Source organism: Triturus cristatus, chromosome 1_1 (genome assembly GCF_964204655.1).
Source record: "Triturus cristatus chromosome 1_1, aTriCri1.1, whole genome shotgun sequence".
Taxonomy (NCBI): domain Eukaryota; kingdom Metazoa; phylum Chordata; class Amphibia; order Caudata; family Salamandridae; genus Triturus; species Triturus cristatus.
This window is the reverse complement of record NC_140579.1, coordinates 17,257,068-17,271,397: the sequence shown is the minus strand read 5'-3', so window position 1 is coordinate 17,271,397 and position 14,330 is coordinate 17,257,068. Positions and strand designations below refer to the sequence as shown.

General features: G+C 45.0%; 1 protein-coding gene across 1 annotated transcript in view; it reads right to left on the bottom strand.

Annotated features, from left to right (window-relative positions):
* The window catches only part of LOC146869149 (class I histocompatibility antigen, Gogo-B*0102 alpha chain-like), a 166,170-nt gene that overhangs the window by 44,795 nt on the left and 107,045 nt on the right, over window positions 1–14,330 (bottom strand). Inside the window, exon 4 of the mRNA XM_085640755.1 lies at window positions 13,157–13,426. Within this exon, the coding sequence (XP_085496881.1) occupies window positions 13,157–13,426 (270 nt within the window). The remainder of the gene's footprint in view (window positions 1–13,156; window positions 13,427–14,330) is intronic.

Below are 14,330 nucleotides of genomic sequence, written 5' to 3'. Positions count from 1 at the left end.
CCCCCACATATTCGGCGGTCTGCCAAAGATCACCTCATAAGGGGATAGCCCTGTTCGAGAGTGTGCTACCATTCTCATATAAAAGAGTGCAACTGGTAAGGCTACGATCCAGTCGACACCTTTCTCACTACATATTTTGGACAATCTGATTTTCAAAATTTGATTATGTCGTTCCACGAGACCTGCTGCCTCGGGGTGTCGGACACAATGAAACTTCCACTGATATCCCAGTAAAAGTGAAACATGTTTCATTAATTCAGATGAGAAAGGCTGGCCGTTATCTGAATAAACAACACGTGGTAAACCGTACCGTGGGAAGAATTCTCGAACCAACTGTTTGGCAGTAGTCGGGGCAGTGTAATCTGATACTGGGTATGCTTCAGTCCATCGGGAAAGAGCGCAGACAACTACGAGAACATATTTGAATCCTCGACATCGTTCCATCTGGATGTAATCCATCTGGAGGACTTCAAGGGTGATCAGGAGGCTGAAATCCACCCTGCTCTACGGGAATGCTTTTTCCTGGGTTAAACTGACAACATATCATACAGGTACGGACTTTTTGTTTAGCTGCTGCTCGTAAATGTTTGTTGAACCAAATGTGTTGAATGCTGTCTAGCATAGCTTTCTCTCCTAAATGTGCCGGACTGTGAATTGTAGTTATAATGGCTTGGACCATAGAATCAGGAAGAAACCATACAGATTTCTCCTTCGTCATCCATCCCTGATCTGTCTGGATTGCTCCTAGTTCAGTCCATTTCTTTATTTCCTCTGCAGTAGCATGTGTCTGTATGTCAATTATGTCAAGTGCGGGATCCTTAATCGTCATACACTGTGTTGGTGTCGGAACTATTGGCTTTGTCATGTCAGATGTGCGAGTCTGAGCAGTCTGTTTAGCTGTTCTGTCAGCTAAATCATTGCCTTGAGAAATGATATCAGTGACTTTCGTATGTGCTTTGCATTTCATAATCGATATAGCAGTGGGCAGATGAATTGCGTCTAACAGAGCATGAATGAGGGACCCGTGCTGAATGTGGGTACCGTGAGAAGTTAAATAACCTCTCTCTCGCCACAGCACCCCGAAGTCATGTACGACTCCGAATGCATAACGTGAATCAGTGTATATGTTAACTTTCTTATTTGTGGCTTGAATACAGGCTTGTGTCAGAGCAATAAGCTCTGCTGCTTGGGCTGACAAGGTATCTATACAGTTTGTTTCAATGACTTCAGTATCTGTTGTGACTGCATACGCGGCCACTAAATCTCCTGTACTTGTTCTCCTGCATGATCCATCTACATACAACGTCAGATCTGGATCTAACAATGGAACGTCTGTCAAGTCTTGTCTGGGTTTCGTTGTTATTGTAATAACTTCAACACAATCATGAGCTAGTGGGTCTGTTCCAATTACAGGTAAAAGTGTAGCAGGATTCAATGTATTACAGCGTCGGATCTCTATATGTGGCTGAAACAATGTCAATTCATAACCGGTAAGTCTTGCTATGGTCAAGTGTTGTGTTTGCGTTCGGTTCACAAGAACCTCTACTGCATGTGGTACTTGTACTGTCAATGGATGTCCTAACACTATGGCATCGCTTTGTCTGATTGCTAAAGCTGTTGCTGCTACTGATTTCAGGCACGCAGGCAAAGCTTGAGCTACGGGATCTAATGTACTGGAGAAATAAGCACATGGTTTGCATGATCCTGCTTGTTCCTGAGTGAGCACTGACAAGGCAGTACCTTCGCGTTCTGTAACAAAGAGTGTAAAATGTTTGCTGTAACATGGTGTCGCTAAAACAGGTGCTTGACATAGAGCTTTCTTCAAGCTTTCAAAAGCTAGGGTATGTTCCTGAGTCCAAGGGAGGACAGTCGATGTGGCCGCCTCCTGTGTTGTCAACTGAATGAGTGGTTTTGCTAGAAATGCATATTGAGGGATCCACTGCCTACAGTATGAAGTGAGGCCTATAAAAGCCCGCACCTCCTTTTGTGTCTTGGGTATTGACATGTTAGCAATTAACTGAATGCGGTCGGGTGTAAGCTGTCTTCCCTCCTTGGACAGCGAGTGACCAAGATAAACAACTCGCTGTACACAGAATTGCAGCTTAGAAGGGGACACCTTGTGCCCTTTGTCGGCTAGAAATTGTAAAACTGTCAGTGATGCTTTTTCACATTCAGGTTCGCTTCGGGCGGTGATCAGCAGATCATCGACGTATTGAAGCAGTGCAGTGTTGACTGGCATGTGTATACTGTCTAGTTCTCGTTTCAGTGCTTGGCTATAGATGCTGGGACTTTCTGTAAATCCTTGAGGAGCGCGTGTGAATTTAAAGCTTCGTCCTTTCAAACTAAATCCGAACAGATATTGGCTTTCCGGATCTATGGGGACGCTGAAAAAGGCATTCTTGAGATCAATTACTGTAAAGAACGTTGCTTGTGAATCAATGGCTGTCAATAATGATGAGATATCGGGGACCACAGGAAATTGTGGCACAATGCACTTGTTTAGTTCGCGCAGATCAATAACCAGTCGATACACTGGCGGAGCCATTGGATCAGTTCGTTTAAGAATCGGAATTATCGGTGAATTACATACATTGGAGTCGGTTTCCACTACCACTCCTTGGGCAATAAGCTCGTCAATGATTTTCAGTAAAGCCACTACAGCATCTTGTGGTAGCTTGTATTGTCGCATTCGTGGTAGTACCACTCCTGCCTTTAGTGTGACTCGATATGGTGTAATGTTCATGCAACCAACATCAGTGGGGCCTTGTGCCCATAGATGTGCTGGTAAAGTCTGTAATCGGGGATCCATGTCTCTGGATACATAGTGACCTTTAAAATCACGTAAAAACAATCTTACTCCTTCCGGAGAACAACATATAATAGCCCCTAGAGCTTTCAATGTCTTTATACCTAACAAGTTTTCTGGACATGATTTGGTAAGCAATAAATCTGTAGTTCGTGTCAAGGGACCAATCGTAAGTGGAAGTGGCTGTGATACTTCATTAACAATAGGTTTTCCTGAAAAACCAAGGGAAACATTTTGGGAGCCTGAGAGGGGTGCCCCTGGAACTTCACTACGTTTTATTGTTGTTCGACTTGCCCCTGTATCAAGTAAGAATTTTCTGTCTTGACCTAATAATTCACTATGCACATAAGGTCCTTCTTGATCCACTGGGATCTCAATAAGGGGTAAGTCAACTTCCCTCTCTAGGCTTGTTCATGCGTAACGTTGATACTCAGGGTATTCATACTGTGCGGTCTGATACATTTGTCGCGTTGTTGTTTGTGTGGCAGCAACAGGCAACGGGGGTGCAGCTGGCACAAACTGTATGGGCTGTTGTGAAACTGGCATAGACTTGTTGAGCTGGCATGGACTGTCCATGCTGCGGAGCTCCTTGTTCATTCGGATCCTGTCTGACTAGTCGTGGTCTCTCTTTTGCAATACCTACAGCTATATTACGTTTTAGAACTGGACAATCGTGTACATAATGACCTGGCTGTTTACAATAATTGCATGTCCCTTTTACAGGAACTGCTGAATCTCCGGAATGTGTCACACCCTTTTTGTGACCATCCGTTGGAACTGTCTGGGAAACTAGCATTTTCATTTTAGTGTCCTTCATACGTCTCTGTTCATGTTCTTGTTCATCTCTAATTCTATTGTGATGATACTGTAACATTTGTAACATCTGTGACGGGGTGTTGCCCTGCCATGTACTCTCGAACTTCAACACTCTATTCTTCACTGGAGGCAAGGAATTTTCCACTAATTTTGTCACAAATAAATGTGGATATGACTCACTATTTGCTTTTATACCACTATTTATATTAAAACATTTTTCAAATCGAGCATAATAATCACTAGTGTCTTCATCTTGTTTCTGTTTACAGGCTGAGATTGCACCCCAATCTTCCTTTTTTGTAGTTAATAAACGTGGCAGTACCTGTACTAGTAAGCCTGGTAATGCTTTAACTTTATCCCCGAGCCCTGAACCTGCAGCTCGGCCTCTTTCTTCGGTTTCTAATGCTGTCCAGTCTATCTTTTGGTCTCCCACTTCCCACTCTTTTTCCTTAAGTTTTTCGTAAATGCCAGCAGGCAAGAGCACCTTTAATATCGTCATAATGTCAGGATAGGTATACTCTCCCATCAGTAACATGTCTTTAATTTCTCGGTGAAAACCCGCTGGGTCTTTATCATGACTCGGTACCACTTTTTTCATTTCTAACAATTCCAGTTTAGATATGGGTGTATATACAAATACACGGTGAAATAGATTGTCTGCGCCTTTTATTGGGTGCACTTCTCGTAAAGGATTCTGTCTATCCATGTAATACGGCGTTCTTTCCTTGCTGGGCAATGAGAAAGGATCTGGGCTTACAAAAAGAATGTACTGCTTTCTTGATACTAGTATTTCTTTAATTAACTTATTACTAGAACCTCTCCATCTATTCGTGAGTAGTTCAGTTAATATATCAGGTAAGGGACCAGGATCAGAATGTTGGTTCTTATATAATATAAGAAGTTGCTGAATCATATAGATTCCAGCTAGACGCTGTTCATCTGGGCTGAGGTTTAAAAACGTGTGTGCTACCGTCTCATCACCGTATTTTCCAGGACTGTCAATCCAGTGAACGGCTGACCTAGCTAATTCTTGCTCATCCATAGAATCGAGGAGGTGGTAACCCCTTCGTTCTCGGAGTATTTTGTCAGCGGCTTGAAACGAATGTTCGGGAGACTTCAGATTTATTATAGGTGTCGGATAAGTTCTGCTATTATCTGGACATATGGAATGTATCGGATCAGAAAAACATCTAGTACTATTACAGGATCTTCCTCTACCTACATAGGCTATGGTGTCTGACTGTCTTACGGAATCCCCCGATTCGGGCACTTCGTCTTGCTCGAATTCGTCTGTCTCCAATCTCTCTTCATGTATACGTTCTATTTCTTTCCTTATTTTTCGGCACATAGCTACTATACTTCCTTGTTTATCATGTCTTCCGTCTGATATGTTCTGACTCCATTTCGTAAGAGTTTGCATTATTCCCGGGTCCACCCCCGGTCGGTCTTGATTTCTGATCACACAATTTACAAGGAAACGTAACAGTTCCCCCTGTATTTCCACTTTCTGATATTCCATAGCTCTGTTAATGCATTCAGGGTCTTTCCCTGTTTGGACAAAATGATATATGCTATCTAGATGTATAGTCATTCCTGGTAGTTTTCCTAAGAACGATGCAGCTCGTCTAACACGTAACGATGCTAGGACCATTTCGTCCTCTTTGCCAGGCACCGGGTCATATCTACAATCTATCATAAGGTCTTTAAGCATACGGGTATTTATAAGTTTAGGCGTACGTGCATGTACTGGTTCTTGAAAAGTGAATTTACTCATTCGGGGTGGCGTAGAATGAATGCTAGTAGCACCTCCTGTAGCCCCCTCTGAGGTACTGGACGTGAAAGGATTCGTTGAACGTGCTACAGCAACTACAGGCGTGGACCCAACTGTAGAATCGGTTGCGGGGACAGATGCGGAAACAGATGTGCTTGCCGAAGCTTGTGTCGGGGCTTGCTGTTGTACAGATGCAGACACCTGATCTTGATGTTGAACCCCCCCAGCAGACTGTCTATGTGGTGCGGGGTTAGCATACTCGGGAGCTGCGTCATCTAAATATGAGGAAAGAAAAACATCTTCTGCGGTTCTGGGATGTCCTTTAGGATGTACCTTTATTGGAAACAATGGAGGTGGCAAGTCTTTTGGTATGGCCGTAGTAGCTTTAGGCAATCCTTCGGCCAGGAGGGGATACATTCCTTTCATAAGGGCATTTCTTTGTCTATCAGTTTGTTCTGCTTCTACTCGTATCCCTTCTTCAATCAACAGATTTTCTCGAACTTTATTTGCACTCTCTTTACTTCTCTCTTCCTGTCTTAATGCTTTCTCGGTACGTCTATGCGATTCTTTACGCCATAATTCAATAGCGTCTTTCTGTGACTGTCTGGCTTTCCTCTTCCACAACTCCTCTTCGACTTTCATAATGCATTCTGCATCCCAGGTCCCAGCTACGGGTCATCTCTGACTTTCTGGTAGCTCTTTAGTGTAGTCCACCCATAAATCAAGAAATAGTATGGCGTCTAGGCCATGTTTGTGATACATGAAGTGCCCTGGAGTGTCCCTAGGAGGAATAGGAACGGCTTCTTCAAGTACCCCTTTTCTAGTAGTGATCTGTCTTAACTTCGAAAAGAGCGGCATATTGACAGCTGATCTGATACTTAATCTTGAACACTTTGTCTTGAACACACTTGGTACAAAAAGCACAATAATGAACAGTCATTCATACCACAATATGCAGGACGTTTTTAACACATTAGACATTAAACATTAAACATTTTGTGTCCTAAAATGACCAACAGTGATGATCGTCTGCATGACTAAATCACCAAGCATAATTCTTGACCATATCTAGATACTTCGGAATACTTGATATACTGCTAAACAGTACAGATACACTGCTATAACAGTGCAGACCGGATTTGTGTACCCAAATCCGTCTTGACCGGCACAACCTATGTGCACGTCAGAACGCCCCCCCAGCAATGGTACTCACCGGGTAGCTCGAAACGGAAGGCCTCGGAGAATGGACTGGACTCGACGACTGCGGACATCGGACCCTCTGGACATCGGGACTTCGAAAACCTGGTGGGCCTCTCTGTATACCTCGGATCTTGCTCTCTCAGCTAGGCTCTGGTCGGGATACTTCGCACTTCTCACCGCCTCGTCTGGGTTGATCGCAGCCTCAGTCGCCCCCGCTTGACCGGAGGGAGCTACAGGAAATCCTGCTGGTACGCATTATGGTCCGTCCAGCTGTGGCAGGAGACCGGGCCTGCAACGCACCGCCGGCGCGTGAGATGAGAAAGTGTCCCTGTTCGGGCGCCATTTATGTGGTAAATATTTTCATTACCGGGACTGAATTTAATTCGGAATTCTTAATAAAATAGCTCAGGAAAATAAGAGGCAGAATCCGTGGTATAAGAGGTTTCTGAATGGGCTTTATTTCAAAATGGCCGACTCGAGTCGCGGCCTTCAGGTTCCGTCACCACGGGGGTTCAGGAAGTGAAGTACGATATTTTATTGACAAGAAATTGCTTTTATAGAACATACATTACAATGAAACAAATGTAGAAGGCGTAACAATTGATAAGAGAAACGACAAAGCAGATACGTAACCGAAAATGGGCGTAATAAAGAATAAAAAGAAACATGATTGGTTATGATGTCATATATAGGGGGATCTATAAGATAATACTTGGCAGAGATGCGCGCGCAGCAGCATGACGTGTGATTGACGTGCAACTAGGGGGTAAAGGGGACTTGACATTTAGCTCTACGTGTGGAGACAAGAAGTCTGGGGGGTCAAGTCAACCTAATCCCAAATCATATCTAACATCCTATGTTTAAAGAACTATGTTATCCACAAGGAAGGACTCTCGGACAGAATCTATTCTATACTGACTGTGTGTGCGTGCACAAGCGTCTAAGTGTCTACATGAGATGCGAGGGGCAGAAAACTTTCCATGGTAACAGGGCTATGAATTACTTGCAGGAGGACAGAGAGGCCGGGCCCCTTGCTCGGTAGCTTGAAGGAAATGTTTACCTAAACTACTAGACAGGAATGCATCGGCTGAGGAGCAAAGTAGATAATTCGAAGGTGAAATACAGCTTCTTGGCAGGCAGGCAAAACTGGCCGAGGCAGGCACCGTTAGCTGCACAGGAAGTAGGACAAAGTTCATGGATACAGATGCGAGCTCAAGCTGGAGCTGTCAGAGGCAGAGAGCAGGGAAAGGCTTGATGACAGAATCGGGCCTACTCGCCTGAACTGTAAAAATGGAGTAACTGAGCCATATAAAGTCGGTGGCCTTTCATACTTAGGAAACGAATATCCAGCCCGTTCATGGCGGATCTGACAGAGGACATGTTAACGGTGGACGCACATGTGTTTGCGTCATCAAAACTGGAACCGGAGGGAACATACATGTACTTGTAACATGCATATAGAACCGTTGGGGTCCAAGATAGGGGACATAACTGATCATGAAAATCCATATTTCCACAACACCAACATCTCCATTTTCCTGTGCAGCAGCTTGCTGTCTCAGGCCTTCAAGAGCTGGACATGTCTGCGGTCCAAGGCACAGCGGTTCCTATAGTGGGTCCCTCTGGGCCCAGGAGCTCAACCTGGTAAGCGTCAAGTTCCATGGGCTCAGTTCCCTCTGGGGCTTCCAAGTCCTCTCCCCGAGGAGAGGGGCTCTGAATCTTCAGCAGTCCAGAAGCTGGTTCTGAAGTCTTCTTGCCTTTTCTCTTGGAAGGTTGGGCCATACATTCAGGCTCCAACAGTCCGTTTTCACCCTGGGCTCGGCTCTGTGTTCTAGTCTTGACACATACAATCTCAGGGATGTCCAGCATTGCTGCATGGGTTAACAATTCTACCTCAGCCCATGCAGAGGTCTCCAGATTGTTTCCAAGCACACATGCAGCTGGAAGTCTTGGAGAAACCACTACCTCTTTCAGGCCAGCAAACTCAACTTCCCCTTCTGTAACTAAAACAGCTTCAGTGTGAACCCTGATTTGCTCTGGGCACTCTGTTGATCCCATCTGGAGACTGGCTAAACCAGGAGTAGCTGTAAGAGGACTAGAGAGCTTCTTGTTAGGGCAAGTAGCATCTCTAGTCAGGTGTCCTAACTTCTTACAGTTGAAACACCAGGCCTTTTGGGGATCAAAATGTTTTTCTTTGTAACTACCAGTGGTCTGGGAAGAGTTCTGGGACCCACCCCCCTGAGGCAGGTATTTGGGGCCCTTTAGAGGACACTTGTTTTTTGTCTTTGGGGTTTTCACCCCCTTTCCCCTGGGGAGGTTTGGTAACCCCTTTCTTTTAGTCACCCCCAGTGGTTGTTTGTTACCCTAATATTGACCCAGTGGTCTGCCTTCTTTCCAAATTCTTGGGGAGAAATTAGACCTGGGTCTACAAGATGTTGATGCAACTTCTCATTAGTGCAATTACTTCAAATACGTTCTTTCATAAAAAAATAAAGACTATAAAGTCCATTGAAATCATGCACATTATTTCCAGTTGCCATCCATCTAATGTCTTACTTGAGTGGTCTATGAAGTCAACCCTGGACTGGCTCTGGGGTTTGTGAGCCCCCCTGGATCTAATCCTATATTCCACAGTTGTGAGCCCAAAGTCCTCAATCAGAGTGTTCATCATGAGGTCATAAGACCCAGCAACTGCCTCAGTAAGAGTTTGCAGTCTGTCCCTGCAGTTACCAGTGAACAGTTCCCAAAGGAGGGCTCCCCCCCCCAGTGTGACTTCACTTTTCTCATTTCACAGGCTCTCTCAAAGGCTGTGAACCACTTGGTGATGACATCACCTTTCTCAAATTTGAGGACAGCCCCTTTGGGGATTTTGGGACCATAAGATTGATCTCTGTCCTCATTTCTTAGGTTGCTGACACCACTGATGGGAGCTAGGCCCATCTGTGCTCTTTCTTTTTCTAGAGCCAGGAGTCTGGTCTCTAGGTTCAATCTTTTGGCAAACCTTGTTAAAAGGTCGGTCTCTTCATTGAGGCTGTCTTCAATGGTCTCGGACGTACCTGACCCACCTTTGTGGGATCTATGTGCAGTGAGCAGTGTTCATGAGTCTGGGGCATCGGGACCCTGTCCTTCCTAGGAAGTGAGAGGAGTTGGAAGTTATCCTCATCCCCTCCATTACCTTCCCCATCTGAGTGATCCTCACCTTGTTCAGATGGGTGGTCCTTAGCATACCCTGCCGAGAGCTCCTGGAGCTTTTAATTGGAGGTAGGGGACTCCACAACAATATTTTTAGGTTTGCATAGAGACCTTAACTCCCTGAATTCTAGATGGAGATAAGGGGTGAGATCGAGTTCTTCAACCATGTTCTCCATGTCATTTGGAATTTTTTCACTAATAGTTTGGTTCTTGTTAAGTTACATTACAAATTTTTTATTTTCCTAACTAAATTATAGAAGGGACAAGACTTTTAGAAATTTTGGGAAATTGTTAATTCAAAAATTCAGAATTCTAAAGACAATTTACGAGTTCGGTCGTGTGATCAGGTGTTGACCAAGTCAGTCCAACAAATGGAAAGTTGTATATCCCACCCCTTTTCCAATGTAGGAAGTTGGCTCTGTATATACTATACCATAGTAAGGTATTGTGTGCAGAGTCCAGTGGATCCCCAAAGGCTTACAGAGGTAAACGTAGACAAAACCTTACTCTCTTTATGGTAGTGTGGGCGAGCAGAAAGGCTTTATCAGAGGGGAGTGTTAAGCATTTATTGTACACACGCAGGCAAGAAATGATGTCACACACTCAAAAAGACTGAACTCAGACCAATTGTTTGTATCAAAAACATTACTTTTGTATTTTTATTTTCTAGAACCAAGTAGTACTCTGTACAGGTAAGTAGAACTGTACTTTTTCAAGACAGATTGATCAACAAGCATGCTGGATGAAAATGACTTTCGTTACAGGTTTGTAAAATATTTCAAGACAGTTGGAATTACGTTGGGATTACTTTTGATTACTTTTTAGAGTACTTTTTGGATTACTTTTTCTACTTAACGTGATATGCCTAGATTTCACACTGGGACATTTCCTAGATAAGGGGTAAGTAAAACAGTTTTTATAAAAACAGTTTATGTTTCCATACAAACACCCTCAAAACGTAGACGTTTTTCAGAGGAAAACAGTCAAAGCGATCCTATGGGAAAAAAATGAGGTTATCGGTTTGCAGGTAAGTAAACTGTCTTTAAGGTTGAGTTTCTGGGGTTAGAAAAAGGGTTCTCCCTGGGTCAAAGATGCACTCAAAAAGCACCCTCAGCGGAACAAGGGCGGCCGGGTGCAGAATGTTGAGGCCCAATGTTAGCCTATGGGACTAGAAAGCAGTCGTTGGTGGCTGTTCTCGGGCAAGCCATGGGATTGAGGGAGCAAAGCTCCTAGGGTTATGCTCAGGGCAAAGGGGGATCTGAGTTAGCACACAAGGTGCACCCACAGCGGCATAGGGGCAGCTGGGTTCAGGATGCTGGTTTGGCGACAGGTGCCCTGTTTTCAATGGGAGTTGCACGTTTTCGATTTTGGCTGCAGGCTCGGCCCAAGGAACCAACAGCTGGGCAGGTAAGTTGGAGGGCTTGAAGATGTAGGTGCACCTCAGGTACTCTTCTTGCGGGCACAGGGTGGCTGGGTGCAGGGGTGCCTTTTGAGGTCTGATTTCACCTTACTGGGCCATTCGCAGTTGGGGGGAGGGGGGAGGGGGGGGGGGGACTGTGCAGAGGCTCAGGAAGCATCTGGTAGTCCTGGATGGGTCACCCCGTGGTGGACTCTGACTCTGGAGTCTGGGGGACTTCGCTGGGACGAGTGGGCCACTCTGACTCGAGTTGTAGGTGTCAGGAGCAGTGGTGGTTCCAGGCGTCTGGTTTCTTTGTCTTCAGTAGGCTCGGAGTCTTTCTTTGAAGATTCTTTTGAACAGAGCTGCTGTTCAACGGAGATCCAGTCTTTGTTGAAGGCAGTCAGTCCTCTCAGGGATTCTGGAGGTCGGTCCTGGGCCCCAGTTACTTCCAGGGGGGTGCGGATGTTCTCTCCGGATGTCGCTGGCCCTATATTCTTTGGGGCAGGTAAGGGGGAGAGGTGGGGAAAAAAAGAGTCACCTCCCACCGGGGCTTCGATGTAATCGGATGGCCCCCTTGCAGTGTCTGGCGGTGCCCGCTACTTTTGTGGGCGAGCGAAGCGTTGCTAACACCGTTCAGCTTTCTCGCAGGGGTCTTCTCCCTTCGTGCAGGCGAGTCTCCGTTTCTTGCGCCTCCCTTGGACGTCCGGGCTCACCTAAGTCCTCCAATATGAGGTGCGCATCACTGTTCGGTCCCAGCAGGACGTCATCTGTTCCCTCTTGTACGCAGTCTGCTTCCAGAGGCGTGTGTTTCACAGCGCGGCCCCAGGCCGCGTCCCTGCGTCCAGCACCGCTGTCGCTATTTTTATGATTTTCTTTGCACCAGCGCGATGAGTATCCGATCCACTGTATTCCCACAGCGTTTCATGGTGACGGGGCCCGGTTCTTCAGGATAATGTGGTGAGACGAGCAGAGCGTTAGAAAGTCACGTCCACCATCCTGGCTGGCTAGCCAAACCAACAGTAAACCCCTCATCATTCAAATTTAAACTTTTCCTTCTTAAAAACAGTAGTAATTTGAAGTGCACCCCAACGATTGGGGAAGCAGCTTGAGGAGTAACCAAAAGCCAACATGGATCCTGTCGCAAGTGACCTGCTGGGATTCTACAGTACGAGAGGGGCTGAACTCAGCTAAAGCCAGCACCTGCATGACGAGCCTCTTCAAGGATAAAAATAAAAAAAACACTGGGGGGACGGTAAATCAGCTCACTCTAAACATGCTCTTTATGAATCTTGCAGGATAGGATTCCCTAAAGAAAAGCCCGGCCTGGTGTGTAGGTCAGCCCAGAAGAAGCAGACTGGCCTTGGGCTTGTAACTAGGGCCGACCAGAGTCTTCAGATGGTCTCCTTCCCTCCCTATGAGCTTTAACAAACCAAGTGAACCAAATCATTTTATGATCCCAATTGGGGTCAGCCGGTACCCCTGCGATGTGCTCGTCAACTGCCCGAGGCTGAAGGACAGGTGCAATCCCTGCTGCAACATCAATGCTTGAGACTTAAGAGCCGAGACCGCCACCCCCACCCCCCATTCTTTCCACCCAGTTGATAAACCGAAGGGAGCCCAAAAGGATCTCGAATTGGCGCGCGAGAGATTACATCTAAACCTGTCAAGGGAAAAAACTATCCAACAATGGAGTTGATGCCCATGCGCAGTATCACCAACAGGAGGTGTCCCATAACCTTTGCGCTCAAAGAAGTTCTTTGAAGAAAAACAACTTGTAATCATCCGAGCCCAACACCAGATGGTGAACTTATGCAAAGGAAGTGTATCTACAGCACACATGCCTTGAACAAATCACTATTACACACCTCCCAACCACTTACCATAAATCACTATCACAACCCACTGCAGGCTTACATGATCATTGAACTAAGATATAAGTTTCACCTCCTGCCCCGTGAGGGTGTGTACTTACCATACGTCACAGTCAGAGTCTCCGGCAGGCTGCTGTGATTCACGTGGAATTCATAAGTCTTCACATCGTGTCCTTGCTGAACTTCCACCGCTGTCCTGACCTGGTAGGTTCCATCAGGGTTTGGTAAAACCTCCTTTGACAACCGTGGTATCTCTACACCATCGCGGACCCACTTCACCTCGATGTCTCTGGGATAGAATCCATACGCGTAACCAATCAGAAAGGTGCGATCGTTGTCCTTTCTTTGTGAAACCATTGTTCGAGGGGTAACTGAAAGACAACAAAATCACTACAATCATACAACAATTCCAAAAACTGTATAAGGAACTAAGGGAATGCCAGTTCATCAGCAATAACCTTATGAACTCCAGGGCCCAATGTATTATATGTGTAAGTGTTCATCTTTGAAGCCCACTCAATTCAATATTCAGATTTGGATCTAAAATGAGGTCCACAGTAGGATAGGACAAATAACACAATTAAAATTACAATTGTATCATATTAATACTAATAAATACATATTTAAATCCTTTATCCACCTTCAGATAAATAGAGTTAAATACCTCGATAATTTCATTAAAACTTGTGAATAAAATTAATTTATAAAAAGGTTACAATTTTGTGCAAATGATCCACTCCCTCATAGCAGCAAAGATTATGTGCAAATTATTCCGGAGAAAATAAGACCAATGACAGTCATAACAAAAGTCTGCATATAGCCCCGAAATGTACATTCTTGCTAATAACAGTTAACATGGGCCAAGATAGTAAACAGGAATCCAGTTCTAATCTCCTATGAATCCCATAAAGAACTCCCCCCCCCCCCACTCCCCCACATAGCAGCAATCAATATATACAAGTTACCCCACCAGAAAACAGTCCAGTGAATTCCTTCCCCTAATACAGGAATACTCTTAAAAAACAATTAAAATAAGTTAAAAAAACTCCTTAGAAAAGCTAAATATTTTTGTGCATATTATTTCATTCTTTGGATTAAAAAGAAACTCACGTGCTGCTGCTACGGATTTAACCTTATTCTGTAAAAAAAATTGGCTGTAGCAGCCAGGAACGAATCAGTAACATGGCTGGACAGACAAACAAAACACGGCTGAGGTTCAGAATCCTCTAACTACACGCTACAATCTTTTGATGTTCTCACGGAAGAAAACCAATT